The sequence below is a fragment of the Hemicordylus capensis genome, chromosome 4 (assembly GCF_027244095.1).
Source record: "Hemicordylus capensis ecotype Gifberg chromosome 4, rHemCap1.1.pri, whole genome shotgun sequence".
Taxonomy (NCBI): domain Eukaryota; kingdom Metazoa; phylum Chordata; class Lepidosauria; order Squamata; family Cordylidae; genus Hemicordylus; species Hemicordylus capensis.
This window is the reverse complement of record NC_069660.1, coordinates 189,752,414-189,778,335: the sequence shown is the minus strand read 5'-3', so window position 1 is coordinate 189,778,335 and position 25,922 is coordinate 189,752,414. Positions and strand designations below refer to the sequence as shown.

Below are 25,922 nucleotides of genomic sequence, written 5' to 3'. Positions count from 1 at the left end.
CATACCGGCATGCAAATCCACACCTTTAATGGTGGTAGTCTACAATTCTGCAGTGAAAGTGTTGTGTTTGTCATCTGCTTTAAACTTGGATTGAACCAAGGAGACAGACTTTGTCAAGCTGTTAAAAAAAAATGCCCCCACACAACAGTTCTTCAGGCAGCTCTAAAGGGGTGAATGTATGCTGCATGTGTGAGCGCACGCACACACACACCTACACTTGCATTCAGATTCCCCATCCCACTACCTAGCATTCTGTTAGCAGCCTCCCTTGGGAAATGATGCTACAGTGCCAATTATGTTGGAACCTCTTTCCCGCTAAAAACTTGGCTGACCTCCTCTTTACCTCACTTTAAGAAATTATTTTTAAAATCCTGTCTTTTCTCCCTTGCATTTCTTCGATTTTCTATTTTAACTTTTTCTTCCTTCCTATTCCTATGTTGATTATTGCATTTTTCAGCCCTTTTCCTTCTCTCTAGCAGCTAGTGCAACATTTTCCCCTTTCCCTCCAACTCCCCTCTCCTTTTATCTCATATCTCTTTTAGATTGCAAACTAGCAGGCAGGGGCTTCCCCTGCCCCCTATTTTTGTACTGCACCTAGTGCATATTAGGTGCTCTGATTAGTCTTCCTCCTGGGAGCAAGTGATGTTGTCATGTGGCCAATTAGATTGGCTACAGGATAGTACCACTAAGGGCCTCAGTCATGCTAGCCACTCCTTCTTTTCCCCTGCCCCAAAATCAAGTACCTGCTTTAGGCTGGAGAAGGGTAACATGGCAGAAGTGGAGATAAATATTCAGGGCCTCAGTAGAGTATCTGTTCCCACCAAGGACTGGAACTACCAGTCCCAGAATCCACAGCTAAAATGATACAAATAGTATCAGTTTCCCACTAGGGATTCCCGGTCTCTGGTGGGAAAGGACACTCTGCTGATGTCCAGGCAGCACCTACCAATTTCTCCTTCCCCAATTGCAAAGGCAAGTATTTGGTTTAGGAGCAGGTGAAGGTGGCAGCTAATGCCTTCAAGCATTTGCATACTGTCAGATTGACTGGAACATGTGCCAAAGATCAACTCCTTTGTAGGGATGCCCATACATTCCAAACCTCAATAGGAAAATAAGACACACCACTGAGCACTAATAGTAGAGATGGCTGTGCTATCTACTGCATAAACATTCTGCTTTGTTGCACCTGGCATTGACTTATATGAAGTCTTGTATAATCTGATTGTTTTCCCAGCTGAGGAAGTCTGTTGCTATAGTATCCGTTAGGTAGCAAAATAGCTTTCACTGTGATTATAAATAAAACACAGTAAAGAACTCGAAGTCTTTATTTCCCAAGAGATGGTCACTGAAGTTCTGGGTAAATTTAAGAAGCAGACAAAAGCAAACTCTAGAATGGGAGAGAATTTGACTTTTTGGAGATTGCTTAAGTATAGGTTTTGGATCAGACCTCAAACATGCCAGAACCTGCTTCAATCCAAACCAGGTCCTTTCAGCCACAGTCTATGCAGCATTCCTATAGCATTATAGATATAGATATAGATATAATATATTCCTATAGGTTTATCTTAAATAAACCCAGTTTGAAGCATTGTGAGGGGGGAAATGGAGAGGTGCTCCAAAAATTTTGAGCAGAAACCGAGGACCTTTTATCCTGGTGCATTCTAAGGATGTCATTGCTGCATGGCAAACCCAGAGGCCTGACCCACCCAGAACCTAACCAGAGCTTTGAATGAACTAATTTTTTTTTTAGGCTTATTTGTGGAGAAGATTTTGTTGGGTCTGCCGATCAATTGATGCTTGATTAAGTGCCGTCAAATCGGTGTCAACTCTTAGCGACCACATAGATAGATTCTCTCCAGGATGAACAACTTGGCCTTTCAGGTCTCTCAGTGGTGCTTTAATTTCAGTCATAATCAAGTCCATCCACCTTGCTGCTGGTCATCCTCTTCTTCTCTTTCCTTCGACTTTCCCCAGCATTATGGACTTCCCAAGGAAGTTGAGTTTTTGCATAATGTGTCTGAAGTATGATAGTTTGAGCCTGGTCATTTGTGCCTCGAGTGAAATTTCTGGATTGATTTGTTCTATGATCCATTTGTTTGTTTTCCTGGCTGCCCATGGTATCTTCAAAAGTCTCCTCCAGCACCAAAGTACAAAAGCATCAATACTTTTTCTGTCTTGCTTCTTCCAAGTCCAGCTTTTGCATCCATAGAGTGTCAAGGGAAGAAACATTGTCTGAACATTTCTAATTTTCATAGGTATAGACATATCACGGCATCTAAATATCAATCAATACAATCAATCAATCAATACCAACCAATACAACCAGCTTTTCTTTATTTTAGATTCACCCAAGTCAGGGACAGATCCAGGAGGAAATTGCATGGGGTGCAACAGGAATTTCCCCCCTCATATATCAAAATATTGGGACTTAGATTTTATTTCTCTTGCAAATGCACTATGCTAAGGGGTGTCAAACTCAAATCTGGTGGTGGGCCGGATTAGATTGTGATGCATCTCTGGGGAGCCACATAGTCTTGCACCACCTTCTATTGACTTGCACCCACCTTGCCCTGTCTTCTGTCTTCCTCCTCCTCCTCTGCTTTTTCTCTCATTCCTCCCCCCGTCTTGCCTTACATTAGCTGAATGCACTGCTTTTAACACCAAAATACACTCAGGGAAAGATTGATTATTTTTTAAAATTTTTGTATTTTTAGAAGAAATTCTGGACATAGCAGATTTTGCATGGACAATCCTGCCACTCTTCCTCTCTCACTTATAGAGGTGTTGCTAGGTACTTAAAAGATCCAGGGCTTGAGCCCACAGCCTCTGTACATTTTGATTATTAAACCTTGTCATGCTTTCTTAAAGATATCCAGCACTCTTCTCCCCAATAGTTTGTTTCACCACTAAAAATGAATCTCCTTTTTCTCCTGCATCAGATTGCTCCTGCAATCAGTACACACACAGATGAGAACCAGTGTGGACTTGCATTCCTCATTCAGTCATGAAATTCACTGTGGGACTTAAGCTCCAAACCTGACTCACAGGATTGTTGTGAGGATAAAAGTGGGGAACATGTACACTACCCTGAACTCTTTGGAGGAAAACAAGATGTGTGTCATAATAATATACAGGTATATGTATATAGCAATAGCACTTACATTTATATACCGCTCCATAGCTGGAAGCTCTCTAAGCGGTTTACAATGATTTAGCATATTGCCCCCCAACATTCTGGGTACTCATTTTACCGACCTCGGAAGGATGGAAGGCTGAGTCAACCTTGAGCCCCTGGTCAGGATCGAACTTGTAACCTTCTGGTTACAGGGCGGCAGTTTTACCACTGCACCACCAGGGGCTCAGGTTGACTTTATGTTGACTTTTAGCCACATGCATTCCGATCCTAAGCATGTAAATTCAGAAGTGAATTCAAATAGCCTTTTTACACCTATCACAGCAGCAAGCAGTCCAGTTTGAACTCTTCTATTAACTACATTTCATTTAAACAAAAATCATATGTCTATACACTATAGTGTATAGACAGTGTACACTACAGAAAGAAAAGCCCCCAATTTTATTTCAAACAGGACAGCAGAATGTCATATATGGAGTTACTTCAATTTCTTAGGATATAAAGACAACTAACCATTTTATGGGAAAGGGAGTTTTAAAGATGAGTTTCTTTGCTGATTTGCAAAGCCTTATTTTGAAATAAGTGTATCAAAACAGACTATTGGTGGGGAAGGGAAATGCTTAATGTTCATGTTAGCTTTTTGTGAAGCTACTTTCAAGATGTTTCCATTACAAACTTATTAAAAAGACAGTATGCAAGTTATTTATATATGAACTACTGTTACAAGCACAAAGCAAAATAAAGTAGCAATGATTATAAGGGGAAACATGTTGAGAAAGAACCATTTTCTCATATTTTGCTATTTAAGCCATTTTGAGAATGTTGTTGCTAAAAAGTAGCATATAAATATTTTAATAAGGGGGGGGGGAGAGAAATAAACCCACACACAAAGATCAGATTAGAGCTATAAGCAGTTTAGTATCTTCAGGAACAAAACAGATCCATTTTGTCAGAGCATTTTTTTCTTCCCTCTTATTCTTTTTAAAGCTTTTAATACTTTTGCACTGACTAATTTCCTCACAAGAAGGCATATTGTTGGGATGGGGAGGGTTTTTCTTACAAGATTGTACTAGAACAATTTTGGCATAATTTGAAATTATTATTTTTTTAAAAAAGTTTAAAACTCACTCTCAAGCACACATGTAGGTTGGGACTTCTCTCACATGTACAACACACACACACACACACACACACACACACACGGTTCGTGGGGGTGGTGGGGGAGAAACATGGTGGCTTAAGCAAGGGGAACAAATCACACACAAACAAAACAAACTGCTAAGGGTTGTGGTTTTAAAAAAAAATAATTTCCTTCTTTACAAGCCCAACAGTCAGCTTCCTCAGCTCTGCAATTACAGTACATTCAAGTGCTGGGTGGGGGAGAAGCACAAGACTCCAGGAGAACGAATAAGGCTGGGAGACTAGCAGCAAAAGGAAGTTAACCATTCTCTGCTATGGCGAATCTCGATGAGACTCAACACAAATTCACAGGGGTGCAACTGCACCCTTGCACCCTCCCTGGATCCACCCCTGACACAAGTATAAGAATTATGTCTAGAAGAAAAAGCCAGTGAACATAGGATAATGCAGATTAAGAGGCTGAATTGTTAATCAAGCCATGGTGTTTTCTGGTAATGGCACATTTATCTGGCTTTCCCCTTTATGCAAGACAAATGTAGTTATGGAGTGTTTCATGCTCATGCCAAGAATATTCTCACCTCAGGTCAAGGGAAAACATCCATCAAGAGGAGAATATCTAAACCTGACATGAAATATCACTCACAGAATGAGAGCAGAGAGGAAAGGATTAAAGAATTGTTTGACTGTTTACTGGATTCCAGATGAAATCTGATGGCAATGCTTATAAGAAATCAGTTTTTACAGAAAGCATCCTTGCTTCTGAATGCATAAAATAATATAGAGGTTGATCCTGCTATTCTTTCACATCACCAAACATAGCCACAGACTAGCCATGGATAGGACTATGCTGGGGCCACTTTGAAGCAATATGCCTTTGATGTATCTGCATTTGCCAAACATGTTGCAAACACCTGGAAATACTAAAATCAAACATAAACTTTTCATATGTTTATTATTCAAAGTGCTTTATCGGTGCAAGGCAATCTACTTGAGTGGGGGAATTCTATAAGAAGTGGTTCATAAAATCAAGACATACTCTGAATACATACTGTGTTTATAACATGGTTTGAGCCAGGAGTGCATAACTTGGCCACATTCACATGTAACACGGAACTACAGCTGAAGGGGCCAGAGGTTCCACAAGCATTACATGTCAATGCAAACAATTGGAGTTTGGCATGGTGATGAACCTGAGGTTTCAGATTTGGAACTCCAATCTGAACCCTTGGATTGTAGTGATTTTTGTTGCTGCAACCCAAGGTTGGATGCAGCCTGCGGTATGTCTGAATGTGGAACCACAGGTTGCATCCCCTTCAATTGGAGTTGAGGGAGGAAGCTCCTCACTCAACTCCGGCCATGACTGGCCTCCAAGAAGGAAGCCCACACAGCCAGTTAACCCCTCATCTCTGCAGTCTCATTGACTGCAGAGAGGATGCTCTCCATTACGTCAACATTCAGACAGGGGAGTGGGGGAGGAGGGAGCAGAACCATGGGTCCATTGAACCCATTGTTCTGCATTACATGCAAATGTGCCCCTGTATGATTGGTTTATGTCAGGACTGTACTTCTTGTATGCCAAACGCAGCCCACCAGAGGTTCCACCTGTTTTTTCTACTTGCCTTGGTCTGCAAAATTACAGGCCGGGGGCGGTTGTCAAACACTTGGCATTGCCACAATATATGGCTGGTGGGTTGCATTCAGCTTGTTGGATCCCAAGCTGTCCTGGCAGGGGAAGAAGTTGCATTATGTATGCAGCAGCACCAAGAAAGCACTACTCTCTATAGTCACAAGTGACACTCAGAACACAGCCCCACAGATTTCCTGAAAATATGTGAAGGCTTAACTAAACTGATCTTTCCCATGGAGTGAAATCAACCAGTCTGCATCTATGCAGTTTCACCACTCTGTTGGCTTGTATGAGACTAGAGAAAGCAACAGTTAGGAATTAAATCAGGTGCATCCTCTCACTTTATATCTATAGAGATCAGCCCATCAGTGCTAGATTAGGCTTTATGCTGTGGTAGCTCTAAGTGGGGAGTTGTTCCCATTGTGTTTTATTTCTGAAGAACAGAAAGCTTTATTTCTGAAGAACAAAGTGTAATTATACTTGCAGTGAGGGCTTAATTTATGAAAGTAGACTGATAAGGAATTAAAATCTAACCAATCTATACTCCATCATTCTTATATATGTCAGTGAATAGTGATTTTTATTTTTATTTTTGCTGCAGTGTGTCACGGAAAATAGTATCTGCAGAGACCTGCTGAATGGGTTTTAATATTCTTAAAAGAATTTTCAGGATTTTGAAGGTCTCTTACTACTAAATTAGAGGGATTAAAAAGGCATACCTACTATACTTACAAAAATATGACTGATTGCTCTCTACAGGAAAACAAAATTTATTAGCTGTGTGTAGAGTAACTTTACCCATTTTGATCCCATATGAATGGCCTCATAAATATTAAGGCATCTTTTAAAAAACAGTAAAGTCTCATGTCAAGGTTTGAATTTATTAATTAAGAGACAATTTGGTTTTTCATTTTACCATTGCATAAATATGGCTTTCAGTCCCAAACATGTAATGTGTCTGGCTCTTCAATGACACAGAAGTGAAACTCATCATATGTGCAATAACTTACTGGAGCTACTGGCCCACACAATGAGCAAAGCAGTGCTGGTGTTCCTAGTTTGCTGGTGCTGCTACGTACATGGAAGCCAGACCTGGTGGTGTTAGAAACAAAGCAAGTCCCACTGTACAAGTGCTGGTGCACTGTTTTAAGTGCAACTGCACTCTTGAGCAACACCCCTGGGGCTGGCTTCTATTTGCACAGCAGTGCGACTGATCGGGAATGCCGGCATTGCCTTGTGCATCATGTGGACTACTGTCTGAGATCCATTGCACTATTGCTTGATTCTGCTGTATTGGAGGAGCAAGTTTTCCAGTGCCAGATCAAACAAGTTTTGTCCACTGCAGAAACTTTGCTAAGCAAGCCCTGCAGCTTTCATTTCTGTTTTTGCATGTTTCACAAACAAGGCTTATAATATAGCAGGAGTGGGAAACTGACATGTCCAATCTCTTAATGTTAAGCTGAATGTTAATTAACACTTCATGCTGTGCTGGCTGGCTAGCTATCATCCTCATCTTTTTTCACTGATCTCTTCTTGTTAAAGGTCCTTCCAGATTATCAGCTTTTAGAGTAATACATGCAGGATTACTACCCATTTTTGTTATGCAGAGTCCAATTAAAAGAATAAGCATCAGGCTGTTATTTTGTTGTGGGAGATTATATTTCCTCATCTCTGGGCACATTACAATACCTGGGGAAATGAACTTCTTCCCTCAGATAGCATATTTCTGTGTGATCTGAGTGGCATCAAAACAGTGCTTGGGGTCAACTCTAGAATTAAAAAAAAATAAAAATCTGGAAAGGCCCTAAACCACAATGCTTAAAAATACAAATTGCAAGCTACAGGAGCAAATTGATAGTAATAATGTTATTAAGCATTTACACAATCCTCTTTGAGTGTTCAAAGCACTTCGCAATGTTAGATCATTAATTAGGAACAAAGATAGCTGCCTCACACCTAGTCAAAACTTTGCTGCATCCAGCTCAGAACTGTCTATACTGATTGGCAGCATTCCTTCAGGGTTCCAGACAGGAGTCTCTCCCAGTCCTACCTGGAGATCTTCTGCATACAAAGCAGATACTCTTCAGTTATGGGGATGGGACTAAGCTTCAGCCCCATCCTCAAATTCTTACAACAACCTTGTTGGGTTGTTCTGCTATGTCAAGATCTATGCTGATCTGCTCGTTTTGGAGCGAGCTTCCAAGAAAGAAGGCAAATCGTTTACTCTTCATACTAGTCAAAGGTACAGTTAGTTTTCTTCACGGCAGTGGCCTCACCCTTCTGTTAATTCTGCTTTTGAAAACATTCAGTTGCCTTATGCCAAATCATACTATGGGCACATGAAGCTCAGTATTGTCTATTCTGATGACAACAACTTTTCAGGGGCTCAGGCAGAGGGTTTCCCCTCTGCTGCTCAAGGTGCTTTAATTGGAAATGCTAGCGATTGAATCAGTGGGCCACACTGATGCAAAGCATGGACTACCAACTGAACTGTCGGCCCTTCTGTTCATGCTGCAGCATGAGAATGAGGCCTACTTCACATGAGCCATGTATTCATGGAGAATGCCTTCTTTGCTTATAGTCCAAGATGAATGTGTGCTGATTGTGTCAGACATCTTTTTGAAATCAATGGACTCAAAATCATATTATATCACAAAAAGGGCTCATATCACAAAAATGGAATGTGCATTGTATCCAGCAACCCATATTCCCGAAGGCAGGCCTAATTGATAACAGCAAGAGGAAACATGAGCAGACTTGGTGGAGTTGGGTGAAAATGTAATGGCCACATTTACTGACTCTGATCACAAACAACAAACATGAGGCTCGGGGCTTGATGCAATAACCTCTGACAGCTGATGCCCACTGAACCTTCAACATGTCTAGCTGGGTGCCAATGTCAATTTGAATTTCTGCATCTCAAACAGACATTTTGGACTGGCTTGGAGTAATTCAGTCAGTTTTTACCTCAGAAAGTATTACCACACACACCAGTTTGTTTAGTGACTGCTGGCTGGTAACTGAATTAATCGAAACAACTTGATGAATGTTCCTCTCTGAAGGGCATTTGATGGGTGCTTGAAATGGTTACTAGTTTGCACTAATTCTATTCCCTCTTACTAATAAACTATTATTACTGTTTTAATCTATTTAATCAATAAAGCAATCATGTAAACATTTTGTTGATTGATCCATAGAAGTCCATTTTAATAAAGGACAAGTGTAATCAGTGGTGCTATCCATTAGGCACACACCTGTTTATGTTTGAGGTTATTTTGGCTCTCATGTGCTATTGCAGCAGGGAATACAACCAAAAATATTAGCAACTAGCTGGCTCAGGTGCAGAGCATCTGTGCCTCTAGTTCTCCCCCCTCCTTCCCCCTCCCTCTCGGGTCTCCCCACCACCACTGTTCTCAGCCACTGCAGCCACCACCACTTTCTCTCCCATCGCTGTTTTCTCCCCCTGCCGGCTGTAGCCATTTTCTCCCCCCCGCCGCCGCTGTTTTCTTTTCCCCACCACTGCCACCGCCGTTTTCTTTCCCCCACCACCGCCGTTTTCTCCCCCACTGCCATTTTCCACCTGCACGTCTGTTTTCCTCTCCCCCTCCCAGCAGCTCGCTCATGAACTCTCACGAGAGCCGTCACGCATGGGATTAGCGATGGGTAAATCTTAGAGAATTATATAGATGGATAGATGGAGCTGGCTTTCTTCACACATGCTCCCAGCTCTGTAAGAGCGGTTTCTCTGTGGCAGCTGTGGAATATCTATGAATACTACAACCATTAGAATTGGGCAAGTTGCATGAGCCTCTTCCACTCAAGCAGCACACCATCAGCAAGGACCCAAGTGATTCATCACACTCACATAGCTGCAGTATTCACACACGTACTGCCGCCATGTAGGATAGCAGCACAGGGAAGCAATAGTTGTTTTCCAGGGCGGGCTCCAGATCTGAGGAGGCTCCTGGCAATGCAACCTTTGGTAGGGGTCCCCTCCACTTGGCTCTGGCAGTGGGCGTGGGCTTATTTTCTTCTCAGTGGGCTGGCAGAAGCAACAGCATTCTAGCCAGCTGGCACCTGTCCCATTTCCCACCACAGCATTCCATGTAGTGTTGTGCCCACTGGGGAGAACACAGCAGGCAGAAGCTAAAATGCTGTTGCTGTTGCTGTTGCTGCTGCTACTACTGCTGCTGCTGCTGCTGCTGCCGCCTTGTTGAGGATGAAAGAAATATGTGTCTGCTACTGTGGCAAGGGGAAGGAAGTTCACCAAGTTGGCAACTACCAGTTGCTGGCTGTGCCAAATCCTCCATTTGGTGCTAGAACCACAGCAGCTGTTCAAGAAACCATATGTACGTGTTGGCCCTGCATCCCCCCCGCCAATCACGAGTAGTAGCTTATTATATTTTATTCATTATATTATATTATATTATATTTTGCTTATTATATTTTATTCAATATCATAGAAGGCACCTACGTTGTGTTTTTAGTGGTATGTTCAGCCAGTTAAGAAGTGGTTAAACAGGAGAAGATAAATTACAGTTTCTTAATTGGTTGACAACAGTAGTTTTGATTGAGCATTGGAGCACATCAAAGAATGCCTTCTTTTCTTCAGGCGTAGTTTTAAAGTCAAAGCAGCATTTTCTCCTAACATATGATGCTAAGAAAACATCTCCTCTCACTGTACATTTTTAGAACAGCAAATCACAAGCAGCATGGATAAGGCAGAATTAAAATAAGATCATTGAAGCATAACGTATTTGTATTTAAGAGATATGAAATGTGGGAGTATCTATTCCCATCTAAATGGCAACTGGAAGAAAATATACAGATTTGTCTAGTTATGATTAACACTGGCAATTCACAGGATTCTGCAAGGTTATATTGAAATGTAGGCACACACACACAAGCCTAATGGAACGGAACCCCTCAAATGTAGTAAAAGGTCAGAATTTATGCACTGCAACCAAATGGAATTTGAGATTAGAAGAGTGGCACACATTTTGACTCAAAATGGGACATTTTGAGTGTCTTAGCCTCGAAACAAAATGCCCTTTAAATAAAGGGCCTGTTTCAAGCTCAGAACAAAATAACCCCATTTTATTTGAAAGGTTTTGAGTGCCACTTTGGAGGCCTGTTTTTCCCTTGCTGATTGGTTTTCTGGCACTGGCTTCTGATTGGCTTGTGACCTCTTTGCTTCTTAGTTGGCTTGTTATCATACAAATCAAGTGTTGTCATGTCTACAGTATACAGAGTCAGACTTCTCCCAGGTTACAGGCAGGATTCTCTTCCTCAGCCCTCTATCTAGAAATACCAGGAAAGGAACCTGGGACCTTTTGCACAAGCATGCAAATGCTCTTCCCAGAGCAGCCCCATCCCCCAGGGGGAATATCTTAGAGTGCTGCTCACATTTCCTCCTGCTCCTTCCATCCTGTTCAGAGTCATCAGACAGCTGAGCTGCCCAGGCCATGACTGCTCTATCCTCCTCTCTCTCTCTGTGGCAGGAAGGATGGAAAGAAGGAAGGTTTGATTTGTGGTTTTCGTTTCTCAGCACTGAGTGTAATATACTGCGCTATTGTTGTTATAAATAACTGAATTTGCTGTATCTCATATTGACAAAGGCAGAACTTGTTTGCCTACCTTGAATTGTGGTTTGTTTTGTTTATGAGATAGTGTTGGGACAGGAAATGGACAGTAGCAGCTCCGTATGTGTGTGTGTAATATTTCTTGGTGATAGCTTTGATGAGCTCCATGTCTGGCCTTGAGACTAACTTGTGCTTCACTCACTGCTCTGGTCTACTCTGCAATCTGCACTGCAAGCTACTCAGTCAAAATGTGGCTGACATTGCTCTAGTTGAGCCTATGACTATGCTTTCTGCTAAGTAAGGGTGCTTCTGTGGCAGTTGTTACAATGCTAGGAATATAAGGAGTCATAATTGTGTGTGAAAGAGCAACTTGATATGATATGGATTATCTAGACCCTTTTCAATCTGGCTTCTATCCTGGATATGGGACTGAAACTGCCTTGGTAGGTATTGAGTGTGGATTCTATGATAGCATATTAGAGTGGATTCATGGTGTCTCATTGAAAATCTCATTTGCTATCATAGAATCCACCTCAGAAACAAGAGAACCCTGTACCCCATGGGTTAGAATCCCATGGGGGTGGTTGGCACCCTATGTGCACTACACCACCACTCGCTCTGGGCCACCGCAGCACCCCCCAAGTGCACTTATGGGGCTGCTGAAAGCTCCATTCTAACTTATTTTGAGGAAAAACCTTAAAGACGCGTAAACTTCAACAATTAACCAAAAATCAGCCCTCTGCCCAAATCCTTTGAAAAAATTCAGGTAGCTTCCTTGCCCCTAACCGGCACTACCACCAACCCCACACCGCTCTAGGCCACCCCTTTCCCCCCAACGTGAAGCGATACACCCTTCATTATATCTAATGGGGGAAAACCTTAAAGACACGTAAACTTCAACAATTAACCAAAAATCACCCTTTTGCCCAATTCCTTTCAAATAATTCAGGTAGCTTCCTTGCCCACCCTAGGAACTACCACCCACCACACTCCACTCTACAACACCCCTTTTCCCCCGACGTGAAGCTATACATTTGCTGACACCTCCATGCTTTTTTATGGAGAAAAACCTTAAAGACGTGTAAACTTCAAAAATGACTTAAAAATCACCCCTTTGCCCAATTCCTTTCAAATAATTCAGGTAGCTTCCGTGCCCACCCTAGGAACTACCAGCCACCACACTGCACTCTACGACACCCCTTTCCCGCCAACGTGAAGCTATACATTTGCTGCAATGTCCTCATTATTCTCTATGAGGAATTCAAAAATACTTTAACAATTCACCAATAATCAGAGGAGTGTCCAATTGCCTTGGGATTTTTTGGGTTGTAGGCACCCTTATCTGTCTACCACCCTTCCTGATTTTGTGCCCCTAGGTGCTCCACAATAGGGGATATGGACTGGTTCGGTTCCCATTATACTCTATGTGAAAAATAATTAAAAATATTTCAAATATTCATAAAAAATCATAGGGGTGTCTGATTGCTTCAGGGTTTGCATGGTTGTTGGCACCCATGGGTGCTCCACAATAAGGAATAATGGTCTGGTTCGAGTCCCATTATATCCTATATGAAAAAATAAAAATATTTTTCAAAAATTCATAAAAAATCGTACGAGTGTCCGATTGCTTTGGGGTTTGGGTGACAGGTACCCCTGGGTGCCAGCTACCATCCTACCAATTTTCAGGGGTCCGAACCAGTCCAAACCAGTCCGAACCTGTTTGAAACGAACCACCCCCAGTTCAGTTCAAATCCGAACCGGGGGGTGGTTCGGTTCAGATCCAAACCGCCGAACCGGAACCAGTTCGGATCCGAACCGGTTCGGATCTGAACCGGTTCACACATCCCTATAGTCCTTTCCCATGCACCAGGGTGCTGCTCCTAACCACCCCCACTGCTATTTTACCTTTAAAAAACAAAAACAAAAAATGAAGGCTGAATGCCAGATTCCATGTAATACCTAGTTTGGTCCTGAATCAGCCGTTTTGATGCCTATGAACTCCATTCCAGTTTATCTTTGCAACTGTCTGATGTGCTGACTTTCCACCACATTACAACTGCTCACCTTGGGTTGGTTCAGACAATCATTGCCTCACCAAAACACAATGAGAAGCATACATATCAAGTCCCAGCATACCATTCACATTGCTGCATACCCACATGATGGCTGGACTGTCCGAATCACACCTCAGTGTGTCATTAAAATTTGGACAGTGTGGTTACGTGTGATGTGGATGTTCCATCCCCATAGCTATGCAGGCGTAGACACAGCACACCAGGTGGGAGGGAAAACATGTGAATACTCACTCCTCATCACACACTGGGTGGCCAATCAAGGCAGTGTTCATCCAAACTGTCCCCTTGATGCTTTTGCTTCTTTCAAAGTTGGCCATTCAATGAAGTGCATAGAACCTACCATATATGGCTGAGCTGAAACAGGCTGGTGGGTGGGTGTGTTTTCTTGCATAAAATCTATTATCAACATGCTGAGATTCTCCTTTCATGCCAGAAGATAACTGGAAATGGAATCTAGGGGATAAGGGAACCACATAATAAAAACAGAGAAGAACTGAGGGAATCTGCTCTTCCCTAGTAATAATAAAATCATTTAAAGGAGGCATAGGGAGGGACAATTGCCCTTGGGGCTGACTGAGTCTAGTTTAGGGGTGCCAAGCTGCAGCCCTCCAGCTGTTGTTAGCCTACAACTAGCTACTGGCCACTGTGACTGGGGATAATGATTGTTATAGGCCAGAAAAATCTGGAGGGCCACAGTTGGTCTAGTTGGTCTAGACTTTATACCTACCATGATCAAAAGATGGTATTTTCTTAGAAGAGAGAGTATAGAACTTCATAATACCCACTAGGACTCTGCTGTCACATCAGTCTGACAAACATGTCGGACCTGACATGCCCTCTCCAAGGGAGTTCTAGCGGGACAGTAGGAAACCTCAACAGTCGGAATGCCAACTGAGTCCCCTGCTGTTTCTATGGAACTCCATTGAAGTTCTCACATGCCTGTTGGACCTGCCCTGCTCTCTCCTCCTTTACCTTCCCCTTTACTGGTGGGGGTCAGGAGACAAACTGAAGGACATCCTCTTCACACGATATGAAGCACTGAGCCAGCCATCTTGTCTTTCTCAGCTTCTGCTTAAAAGGGAGGGGTACCCCTCCCCCCCCGCAGCTTGTCTTCAGGCTCCCAGCTGCTCCCAGGTAAAGGAAGGGGAGGAGATAGGAGAATAGAGCAAACTGGGGGATAGTGATGTGCACGGTCCGGAGAAGTCCGGACCGGCACCGAAGGGGGGCCTTGTTTCTAGGGCGGGGAGGGCTTGCTTAGCCCTCCCGCCTCCTTGCCCCCGCCAGCACCCGTATTGAACAGTATAGGGGCGCTGGAAACCAGCCGCCCCCCCGCCGCGGCGGCGGCGAAATAACCCCCAAAGCCAGCCAGCCAGCCAGCCCTCCCTCCCTCCCAGCTAGCTGCCCTCCCACCCACCCGCTCGCTCACCCGCTCGCACACTGGATAAAAAACGAGAGGAGCTCCGGCACAGAGCTCCTCTCGTTCAGAAGGCCTCCTGAAGAATGGCGGCTTGCGCGCGCGCGCATGCGCGCACCGCAAAGCACGCCGTTCTCCGGAGGCCCGGTCTACCCGACGGGAAAGGGCCGGTAGACCGGGCCTCCGATCGCTGAGTAGACCGGGCCTCCGATCCCCGGAGGCCCGGTCTACCCAGCGATCGGAGGCCCGGTCTACCCGGCGGGAAAGGGCCGGGTAGACCGGGCCTCCGATCGCTGGGTAGACCGGGCCTCCAGCGATCGGAGGCCCAGTCTACTCAGCGATCGGAGGCCCGGTCTACCCGGCCCTTTCCCGCCGGGTAGACCGGGCCTCCGGAGAACGGCGTGCTTTGCGGCGCGCGCATGCGCGCTGCGCGCAAGCCGCCATTCTTCAGGAGGCCTTCCGAACAAGAGGAGCTCTGTGCCGGAGCTCCTCTCGTTTTTTATCCAGTGTGCGAGCGGGTGAGCGAGCGGGTGGGTGGGTGGGTGGGTGGGAGGGCAGCTAGCTGGGAGGGAGGGAGGGCTGGCTGGCTGACTTTGGGGGTTATTTCGCCGCGGCTGCGGCGGGTGGCGGGGGGGCGGCTGGTTTCCAGCGCCCCTATACTGTTCAATACGGGCGCTGGCGGGGGCAAGGAGGCGGGAGGGCTAAGCAAGCCCTCCCGCCCTTAAAGGCATACCCCCCACCCGGACCCGAATCAGGCAGGGCTGGACCGGTCCGGCAGTTCGGCCATTCTTTGGAATGGCCGCCGGACCGGTTCGGGCACACTGCTACTGGGGGAGGGGAGGTCCAACAGAAGTGTTGAGCTTCTGACTGGCCCCCACCTAACATAGACAAAATGACAGTTGGGAGCAGCCAAAATCTGACCTGACGGTCTCCCTGCTGGGTCAGAGCAGAACCTGACATTTTGGGCCATGTACAGGTCTAGAGCCCACCCACCTTTTACTGCCCTCTTATGGCATCAGCAGTGGAGATGTGCATAGATCAAACGGCTGCAGAATAAAGATTTCCGCCTTCAATAACCTTTCAGGGTTTTGTGCTTCTGTCACATATGCAAACTGAAATTCTACAGCCATGGGTTCCCTGCCTCGGCTCCCTAGTGTTTGGTCTTCCATCTTGAGCTTGAGGCAATCTCTGTGAACCTATGCTTGATCTTGGAGCTGCTGCACATGCCAGCAGAAGCCCCGCTTCCCTGCTTACAAATGCAGCCTCTCACCCTCACCCCTACAAGGAGTACTCAGGAAAAATGGCAGTGTAGAGAGTTCAAAGAAAGAGCTCACCATCCTTTTAATTTTTCGTGCAACTCTTGGATGCTATAGTGTTCCCAGGGAATGATTTCTGCTGCTATAAAACATCCTTTTGCGTACTTCTCACCGGTGCTATTTTACCGTTGCTAGGCAGCCGGGCTTTCATCTTCCCTATCACTATGCATCTGCTCAAGCTCATGCACCCCAGCGACGGCCTCACAGGAGCTCCTGTGACCTCTTAACAGCACCATTTTCAAAAGCCCTAAAGCTGTGCCCTACCTGTCACCGTGGTGCATGCAAATTGGTCATTAGCATGTGCTAATTAATTCCACGCACGCAAACCATCTCGCACAACGAAATGCCGCAGAGGCGTAGGGAGAGTGACAAAGTGTCAGAAAGAATGGCAGGAGGGCTGCTCATCATGGAAAGGACAGAGAAAAGGAGACCAGCCCCGCTCCCCAACAAAGTAACGTTACAACTGGTGGAAGCAAAGCATTGCTTCTTGTTCTTTGCCCCATCTGTTAAACAAATGCAGCTGCATGTTGACATTCTTCAGCTCTGCTTGACATTTAGGAATTGGCTAGCCATACATCTCTTCTACCTGTTTCCATTCTACAGCAGAGTCTTTTTTCTGTCATAGTGACCAAATAAAAGCCAGCTCCTGAGTTCTGTCACACACAAGAGGGGCCGAGAAACCAGGGCAGGGTTATGCAGATAAACCGAGATCCCAGAAGTGTTTTCAGGTGGGGGAAACTCAAGGCAGTCACATTTCAAGCATTGCCTACTGTTTCCGACACATTTTTCCATCTGCTTATTTAATGGGCAAATAAGATTATAATCTATCACATTCTATATTGTTTAATTGAATTTAGCACAATTGTGTGTAATGCTGAATAAATCAGGGAAAGAACTAGTAGCTCATCTAAGTAATAATGATAGAACAGTATGAAATCTAGTTACAAAGCACACTTTGGATAAGTGCAAAACTTCCCGCCATCCATGTGACCAGTTGACCCAGCAACTATTAAGTGTAATGTGTCTTTAAACACAGTATGTAGTCTGGTCTTGCAATATACAGTCCCATGATAGTTTAGCTGTAATAACTCAACTGGGAATATGTTTAGCAAAACCAATAAAGTTGCAAACCAGTAGGGAGAAGGGGGTTAGCATGGTATTACTTTGTGGCTGGCCTTTTCTGTAAGCACTTAAATAGAAAGCTTTGCCATGCAATCATTAGCCCCATTCACATGTAAAGGAAAAGGAGTTGAAGGGACCTGAAGTTGAATTTTTAGTACGTCTGAACATGTGCAATCACAGTTTGGACACAAAAGCGACCCAAGGTTTCCCTCTCAAAACTCCAGTTTGAACCTTCAGCTTGTAGTGAGTTTGGCCACTCCTATCTGAGGCTTCAAAGTTCCAGCATTACATCTGAATGCTAAACTTCAGCCCATTGAGCTCTAATCAGAGTTCAGGGAGGAAGCTCCTCCCTCACTCTGTCTGTGATTGGCTGACGGGCTGTCCTTCATTCCAGAAGGAAGCCCATGCAGCCAGTTCCCCCTCCACTCTGCAAAGAGGATTCTGACTGCAGAGAGGATCCTGCCGGTTATGTCCCAATGCAGACAGTTAACCATGCGGGCAAAACCACAGGTCCATTGGACCCACAGATCCACGTGACATGCAAATGGGACCATTTATGTTATGGGTACTAATCTTGGTTGAGTATTGACTGTTGCATATGCCATTCTAGAGCAACTACTGCCTCAGTTCTGTGCAGGTGCTACTTAACATCCATGCAGTTCCAAACTTGCACCACTGACAGTGAAAAAGCCAATACATTTCACTGATGCAGTGAAAAAGCCAACACATTATGCTAGAGTGCGGAACTTGTACTTAGGAAGCTATTTCATCCCCGAGAGGAAAGTTTGGGTGGTACAGAAGTTTAATAAATAAATAATAAATAAATAAATTCCAGCTTCAAATACCTGCTCACCTATGAAACTGACTGGGTGACTTTGGGAAAATCACTTTCTCTCAGCCTAACATGGCTCATGGGATTGGTGTGAGGCTAAAAGATCACTCTGAGCTCCCTGGAGGAAGGATTGCATACAAATTCTCTCTCTCTCTCTCTCTCTCTCTCTCTCTCTCTCTCTAACATACCCATCGCTAATCCCATGTGTGGCAGCTCTCTCGAGAGTTTGCAAGCAAGCTGCGGGGAGGGGCAGAGGAAAGTGATAGCAGACAGGCATGCGGCCAGAGGGGGTAAAGAAAATGGTGGTGGCAGGGAAAAGAAAATGGCAGTGGAGGCAGGGGGAAAGAAAACGGCAGCAGTGGCCGGGGCAGGGGCGTAGCAAGGTTGGAGTGGGCCTGGAGATGAGATTTTAAAATGGGCCTCTCACTGCTGATTAACAAAGGAGACTTTCAACCATGTAATGCGATCCTATGTACATTTCCTCATAAATCCTAACACATTCAGTACAGTTTGCTTCCAGGTAAGTGCAATGCAGCCTCAGGCAGCAAATCTAACCACATTTAGCTGGAAGAACATTTCATTGAAACCTAAAGGACTTTGTAATTTCTTGTCACAAAACAAGCTACTTATAGGACTTTTTTGATGGTTTTTAAATTTAAAAAATATTAAAAACCAATAATTTGTCCAATCCACTTCAATTTAAATATACATATTCCTCCCACCTCTCTCTGCTCAAAACTAAAGCTCTTTGCCCAGTCATTCCAGGTGATCTATAGGCTGGGGCTGAAATTGGGTTGTTGTTTTTATGAAGGCAAAGGGCAGATTCTTCCATATTGGGGTGGAACTAATTTTTTAAAAAATAGTTGTGAAACCATCAATTTCTGAATTCAATTTTCAGAATCATTTCCATCTGCCCTACATCCCCCCCCCTCACCTTATATTAAAGCTCTATGGCAAGCTATCCCTAAATATCTGGGGGGAGGGGGATAACCACAAAAAGGAAAGCGCATCCTACCTCCATTACTAAGCCTGAGGAGTCAAAAGCTGGCAGTGCTGTGGTGGGCAAGGGCAGCCAGTGCTAGCCACCCTGCCTGCCCCCTTCCTTGCTTGCTGCCTGCCTGCCTGCCGGCACTAGAGTTCCAGCTTCAGTGAGGCCTGCATGGAGGTCTCTCTGGAAGCCCCGCCCATCTGCCGAACAGCTGAGAGGAGGAGACTGAAGGGGCTGCAGCCTCTGGCAGGGTGCTTCGCTCTCCTAGCCAGAGCAGGAGGGCTAGCAGGAGAGGGGACCAGCAGGCAAGGCAAGGGGGACTGGCTAAGGGGCCTTGGGGGGCCCTCCAGGCCCTGTGGGCCTAGAGACATTTGTCTTCTCTTGATGAATAAAAGCAATGCAACTGCTTGCCAAAGCATCATGATAATGTACAAGTGTACAATTCAGCAAAAACAGGGGTGTGGTTTGTTTGTTTTTTGCAAGATTCCAACTACAGTTGCTTTACCCAGGGGGCACCAACTCTATCTCCTGCTCCGTCTCAGCATTACGCCCCTGCCCAGACCCTGGAATTTCCTGGATTTTCTCTCCTCATGGACCTCAAGAATGAAGGCTCAAATTAAAAATGTGCTAATTAGGGATTATCTTTTTTAAAAAATACAAATATGACAAATATCTATATACCGCTTTTCAACAAAAGTTCCCCAAGCAGTTTATAAATAAACTAGACATTAAGCCCGGGCGCTAGAAGAGCGCGGACCTATGACGCAGAGACGGTAACTACGCACGCACGCAGTTGTGTGCGTAGTTTCCGTTGCTACGTCCACGCGCGCCACGCATGCGCAGAACACCTGCAAGAGACACGGACGCAGGTACCTTAGGGTTTTATTATATAGGATAAATAGGCTCCCTGAACAAAAGATAGACACCTGCAACAGCCACTGGAGGGATGCTGTGCTGGGGGTGGAAGGTGGATATGACCAGTTGCTCTCCCCTACCCTGCTAAATAAGGAGAATCACCATTTTAGCAAGGTGCCTCTTCGCTCAGTTAGCACCCTGAGCAGTGGAAAGGTACTATGCCTAAAGCTTACCCCCAACAATATAAGAGGTGTTTTGACTGTCTGGGAAAACTCTGGAGTTCCTCAGAAGCCTCTCTAGGATCAAGTAAAAGGAGACATACCTCCCTGAAAAACCAACTGCTTATCATTATCCATCTTCCCCTGCAGTGCACAGGCACAGGGGAGTATTGGGTATGTTCTAGGACAGCAGACAGGTCCAAGAGGTCTGGCCGTGCACCAGGCAAAATGTTCATCTGAAACACACAGCATACTATGGTAGATATCTCTGAGTTGGTCAACAGGATGAATCAAGGTGGAAAGGTTTTACTTTCTCTGAAAGTAAAAATATGAAACCACTGACAAATGATGCTATATTTTTTACCTCTTACAGGTTAGGCACTGTGAAGTATAATTTTAGCAGAGTACACATAGATGTAGGTAACATTTGAAGTTATTGATCAAAAAGGTATGAGGGAAAACTCATCTTTATAAATCCTGTATTGTACAAAACTGAAAGTCCATTTTATGCTGCTTGACGGATACTTCCTGGAGAAATAATTACTTTAAAAAACTCACTGAGGTTGTTCACATGACTGTGGCAGCAGCAAGGAGGGACCTACCGAGCCACACGACGCACATGCCCATGTGATGGGTGCCTCTGCAAGCCACACAGTGTTCTGGAGGCTGGGAAAATGAGTCCTGGCCTTCAGGTATCCCATAATGCACTGTGCAATGAGCATGGTGCATTGGGGGAATCCCCTATGAGTCAGGCACTCTAGACTTCCAACTCTCTGTGCACTCAGGCTGCATGCAGCCCGAGCACACACAAAACATCAGCCCTAGGGTTGAAGGGGCACTCATGCCACCTAACCCTGATGAAGGGCCAGGTTAACAGCGGGCGGGGGGGGTGCTAAACTGCCAGGATCAGGAGTGATCCCAGCATTCCACATGAGTAGCCCAACCCAGGCTGAGCTGCCCTAGCCTGGGTTGGGCTGCTCATGTGAAAAGCCTCATTCTTTGCTACCAAAGGCATCTCTTGCATTTCAAAAGCTAGGTTTGAAATCTCACCAAAAGCTGCTTTAAAAATAACTGCCCTGTCAGCTCAAGTCAGTCACTTTGCTCTGGAGATCTCTGATACTGCATAGCATTTCTCTTCAAGGAAAGTTTCCGGTATGCTGTCATTTCGGATTACAGACCTGCTACACAGATTCTACATCTCAATGAAATAACTATACCACAGAGTTCTATCAACCAAATCCATAAATACATCAAAGGAAGGAGACTATTTTACAACTGTGCATCATATTTTTCAGTTGCAGGAAATCTAACGAAATGAATTTGTCTGATTTTTGCTCATTGCTCATTGCACAACAAGAAGAGGGGAGGAAATGTTTTTCCTGAAAAGAATAAGAAATGTTTCTTTCTGAACCTACAAATGACCACTGTGACTGATACTCCTTTCTTTTCTTCCTTCCCTAATTCAGGAGAGATGAAAATGTGCCTTTCTTCACAAAGCACAATGGTAATATTAACCATTGTTAGAATGCCACTAGTGGTGACTGATGGCACAGATTTATTACATTTTTATCCCACTCTTCTTCTGAGCGTACTTGGTACATGATGGTTCCCTTCCCATGTTCTCCTCACATCAACCCTGTAAGGTAGGTTAAGATAAGAGGGGCTGGCGCTCAAATGGATGTAAAAAAAAAAAAAATAGTCCATGAGGACAATGGGGGTTGTACTTCATCTGAGGACCCAAGTTTGAAAAACCCTGGATTAGACAAATTCACAGAGGGTAGTTTTACTTAATGACTGTCAGCCATGATAGCTAACTGGATCTTCCCTGTTCACAGGTAGTATTCTTCTAAACCAGAGGTTCCCACCCTTGGCTCCACAGATGTTGTTGGACTACAACTCCCATCAATGGGTATTTGGCCATTGCAGCTGGGGATGATGGGAGCTGCAGTAGAACAACATTGGGCCAAGCTGGGATCCCCTGTTCTAAACAACAGTTGCTGAGGCAACAGGCAACCATGAGAGATGGCTATTACCTTCCTGCTCTGCTTACAGGCTTCTCAGTGGCATTTGGCTGGCCTCTGTTAGGAACAGGTTAATGGTGAACCTTTGGTCTGATCCAGCAGGGCTCTTTCCATTATTTCTTCACTCTTTACCTCCCCCCCAGCGCCCCGCACAGAGCCCTACACATGTTACATTTATAGTATGGTCACCACGGCAGCACAATTCTTTCCCTCACCACAAAGGTCAGAAGCCAGAAACACAATGCTGTGTCTCCCCCTCAGGTCAACAATCAGTGGCATAGTCACCACTGAGCAAGGGCATGCAGTGCACCCAAGCCGAAGGTGCTCACGGGTGACCAGGGGCCGCACTTGCCATCTACCCTGCCCCCTGAGGGCGCTTGCCCTCACTTTTGCAGCCCCCTGCCTCCACCGTGCTGCTGCTAGACTGCACGTGTCCCAACTCCATGCTGGCATAGCCCCTGATCCCAGTGACAGCAGGTGGTCCCCTTACGCAGGCTTGTTATCACTGGCAGTTGGGGCAAGCACAGCCTGGGGTGAGGGCAGGTCGGTGAACAAAGTGGGGTGGGTAGCAAAGGGGAGAGTGAAGTCGGGAGATCATGCTTTGGATGTTACCCCTCCAACCTTACTACACTACTGCCAGCACTGCCTCAGTTTCTGGAAGGGATGGCACTGACATGGGGAAGATTGATAACCCAGGCTTCTCTCATGTCCTCCAGGGTTTCTCATGTCACCTCAGTGATATGGGAAGGAAATGTGTTGCAGCTGCCGCCACATTGTATTACACAAGAAGGGGCCATACCACTGAAGACTGCAGGGGGTGGAGTAATCAAATACATGGCACACGCCCCTGCAATCTGCAGTGATACAGTCCAGGATCCTACTACCTCAGTCTACCACCTCATTCTGATGCTCCTAGATGCTCCTAGATGCTCCTGTTTTACCATTTCTCTAGATCCTATTTAATTCTTTCCCTTCCCTTCCCTCACCTCACAAAAAAGTACAACCTTTGAAAACGTCTGTCTTTTGTGTTCCCTGTTCCAGATCTCAAGGCAATGAATAAAACAAAACTAAGGATGGGGGCATTTGTGATGGATCCAATTCATGACCCTTAACAACACTTCGGATTACCCTCCGCAGCTGCAAGCAAGCCATATTCTGAGCAAAGAGTTATGAAGCTCAGCTACAGCTCTGCTTACATGTTCTTTTTCTCACAATTTCCCTCTGTATTTCTAACCCCTGCTAACTGGGCAAAGAGGCACCTTTTACCATGGTGATTCTCTTTATTTAGCAGGGGGAGAGTAACTGGCCCTATCCACCCCCAGCACAGTACTTCCAGTGACTGTTGCTGGTGTCTGTCTTATGTTTCGTTTTAGAATGTGAGCCCTTTGGGGACAAGGAGCCATCTTATTTATTTGTTGTTTTTCTTTGTAAACTGCGCTGAGCTATTTTTGGAAGGGCGGTATAGAAATTGAAATCATCATCATCATCATCATCATCATCATCTAAAGGCAGAACTACACATTTCAGTCACTTCCAAGATAATTAGTATAGATTGTTGGCATAGGAAGAGGACAGTACAGTCTTAAGCCTTTACCCATCTGCCATTTTCCCACCCAAAATCTCCCACACACTGTTTTTACCCGACAGGGGAGAACACACACACAGAGGGATCTATATCTTTTTCACCAATTGGAATAAAAACTGTTGAGAAGTAGTAAAGAATGGTTTGAGATGAATCCCCTTTCCCTCTGTCACGGCTCACACCATGTCACGGCTTTCACTTCTCATGGGCTGGTCTCAACCAGACCCGTGACCTTTAAGTTTAACCAGCAGAGGCGTAACTAGGGAATATAGCGCCTAGGGCAAGCACTGAAATTGTGCTCCTGTCCAAACAGGGATGATGGGACTTGTAGTCAACAATATCTGGAAATCCTTGTTAAAAGGAACACTGTACCATCTAGACATGGTTGTTGATCAAAACCTGAAAACATGAACCATCTCTGTAAAAGACTTACTGTAGATCAACAGTCAGGAGTTATGCGAGGATTCCAAGTGTCATTTTCTCTGTCTCATCTCATTCTTTTTAAAAAACATGACTTTGTCCTAGAAGATCACCTGCCCAAATAGCCACTAGCAAAATAGGGGAAGAAGAAGGTGGTGGTGGTAGTGGGGGGTGTCTATAAACCAGTAAATGATTCCTGCCAGCCTTTGTCTTATGATGACTGTTGGCTCATGATGGGGTATATGTGCATTCACCACACGAGTGCTTACTTTGACACCAAGAGGGAGGAGGATACATTAGTTTGCCACACTAGACAGAGGCATTTGCAACAGGAGCAGACAGCCAAGTTCTGCCAGGGCCAAAACCAGCCCCTGCCAGACTAAGAAATCATTGTAATTTGCCCCTTCCTGTCACAAGCAGTGTGCTGTTCTTTTATTATTGACTTTAACTCTCAAATATCCCAGTAATGGATGGAAAATTCAGGGTCAGTTTACAAAAGACACACTTTCTACATGGAAGTTTCTTCTGTGCAGGTGTTGTGCAGAAACCCATGTGTAGTGACCGCCAGGGGCATAGCAAGGTTGGAATGGGCCAAGATGAGATTTTAAAATGGGCTCCCAGCCCCTCAAAGTCCAGGGCCTCCGCACACCCCAGGCCCCCAAGGATTTAAGTCTGATATTTCAAAATAAGTATGCTGCCTGGAAATACATTTCACTGAATACACACATGCACACTTCACAGTATATAGTGATATACATTGAGTACTATATGTTTGTGCTACTTTTAATGCCTAGAAGACACTAGCAACACTAATTATTAAAATGGCCCCCTCGCTGCAGATTACCAAAGGAGACTTTCAACCATGCAGGGTGAGCCTATGTTTGTTTTCTCAGAATTCTGAACAAATTCAGTAAAGTTTGATTCCAGGAGGTTTTTCACACGAGGCTTTTAAAGCCCTTTAATACACATCTCCTCTGGAATGGAGGTGCTGCATTCACATGTTGGCCAGATTTACCCTGAAGTCCCTGCGAGTTATTGGAGAGCAGTTCACACACAAGAAAAAGAAAAGAAAAGAAAAGCACAACACATGCTTCACAGTTCTCACTCAGACCTTCTGGGTTGCAAAACAACTTGAACATGTGCATTTATAAATGAATGAAAGAATGAATGAATAAATAAATATCTGTTCCAGAAGCCTTTGTAATTTTCTGACATGAAACAAGCCACTTATAGGCCTTTTTAGACAGTTTTTGTTTTGAAAGCCAGCACATTTTTCAGTCTGTTTTAAATTAAATATTCAGAGACTTCTCAGTCTCGCCCCACCACCCATATCAAAGCCCTATCTATGGCAAGCAGATCCCTATATATGGGGGTAACCACAAAAAGGAATTCACAGCCTACCTTGCAAAAGCTGTGCTGGATGGTCTGGTCTGCAGCAGGGAGCTCTGCCAGCCTCCTTCCTGGCTTGCTGGGGCCTGCTGAGTTCAGGCTTCAGGGAGGCCTACTGGGAGGCCTCTCTGGAAGCCCCGCCCACCCACAGATCAGTTGAGAGGCGGGGAGAGAGGAGCTCTGCAGTTTGCAGGCTGCCCCAATCCTA

General features: G+C 44.9%; 1 protein-coding gene across 3 annotated transcripts in view; it reads right to left on the bottom strand.

Annotated features, from left to right (window-relative positions):
* Nucleotides 1-25,826, bottom strand: part of LOC128325152 (uncharacterized) — a 33,712-nt gene extending 7,886 nt beyond the window's left edge. For 2 of the 3 annotated variants that reach the window (XM_053250643.1, XM_053250646.1), the window contains exons 1-2: nt 25,727-25,825; nt 13,898-14,010 (exon numbers count right to left, since the gene is read on the bottom strand). Coding sequence is in view for 1 of the 3 variants with exons in the window: in XM_053250646.1 (XP_053106621.1) it covers nt 13,898-13,985 (88 nt within the window). In the remaining 2 variants the exon portion in view is untranslated. Of the gene's footprint in view, nt 1-13,897; nt 14,011-25,726 lie in introns of all 3 variants that reach the window. The other variant, XM_053250644.1, reaches the window with a different exon arrangement.
* Between the last annotated feature and the right edge of the window lie 96 nt (nt 25,827-25,922).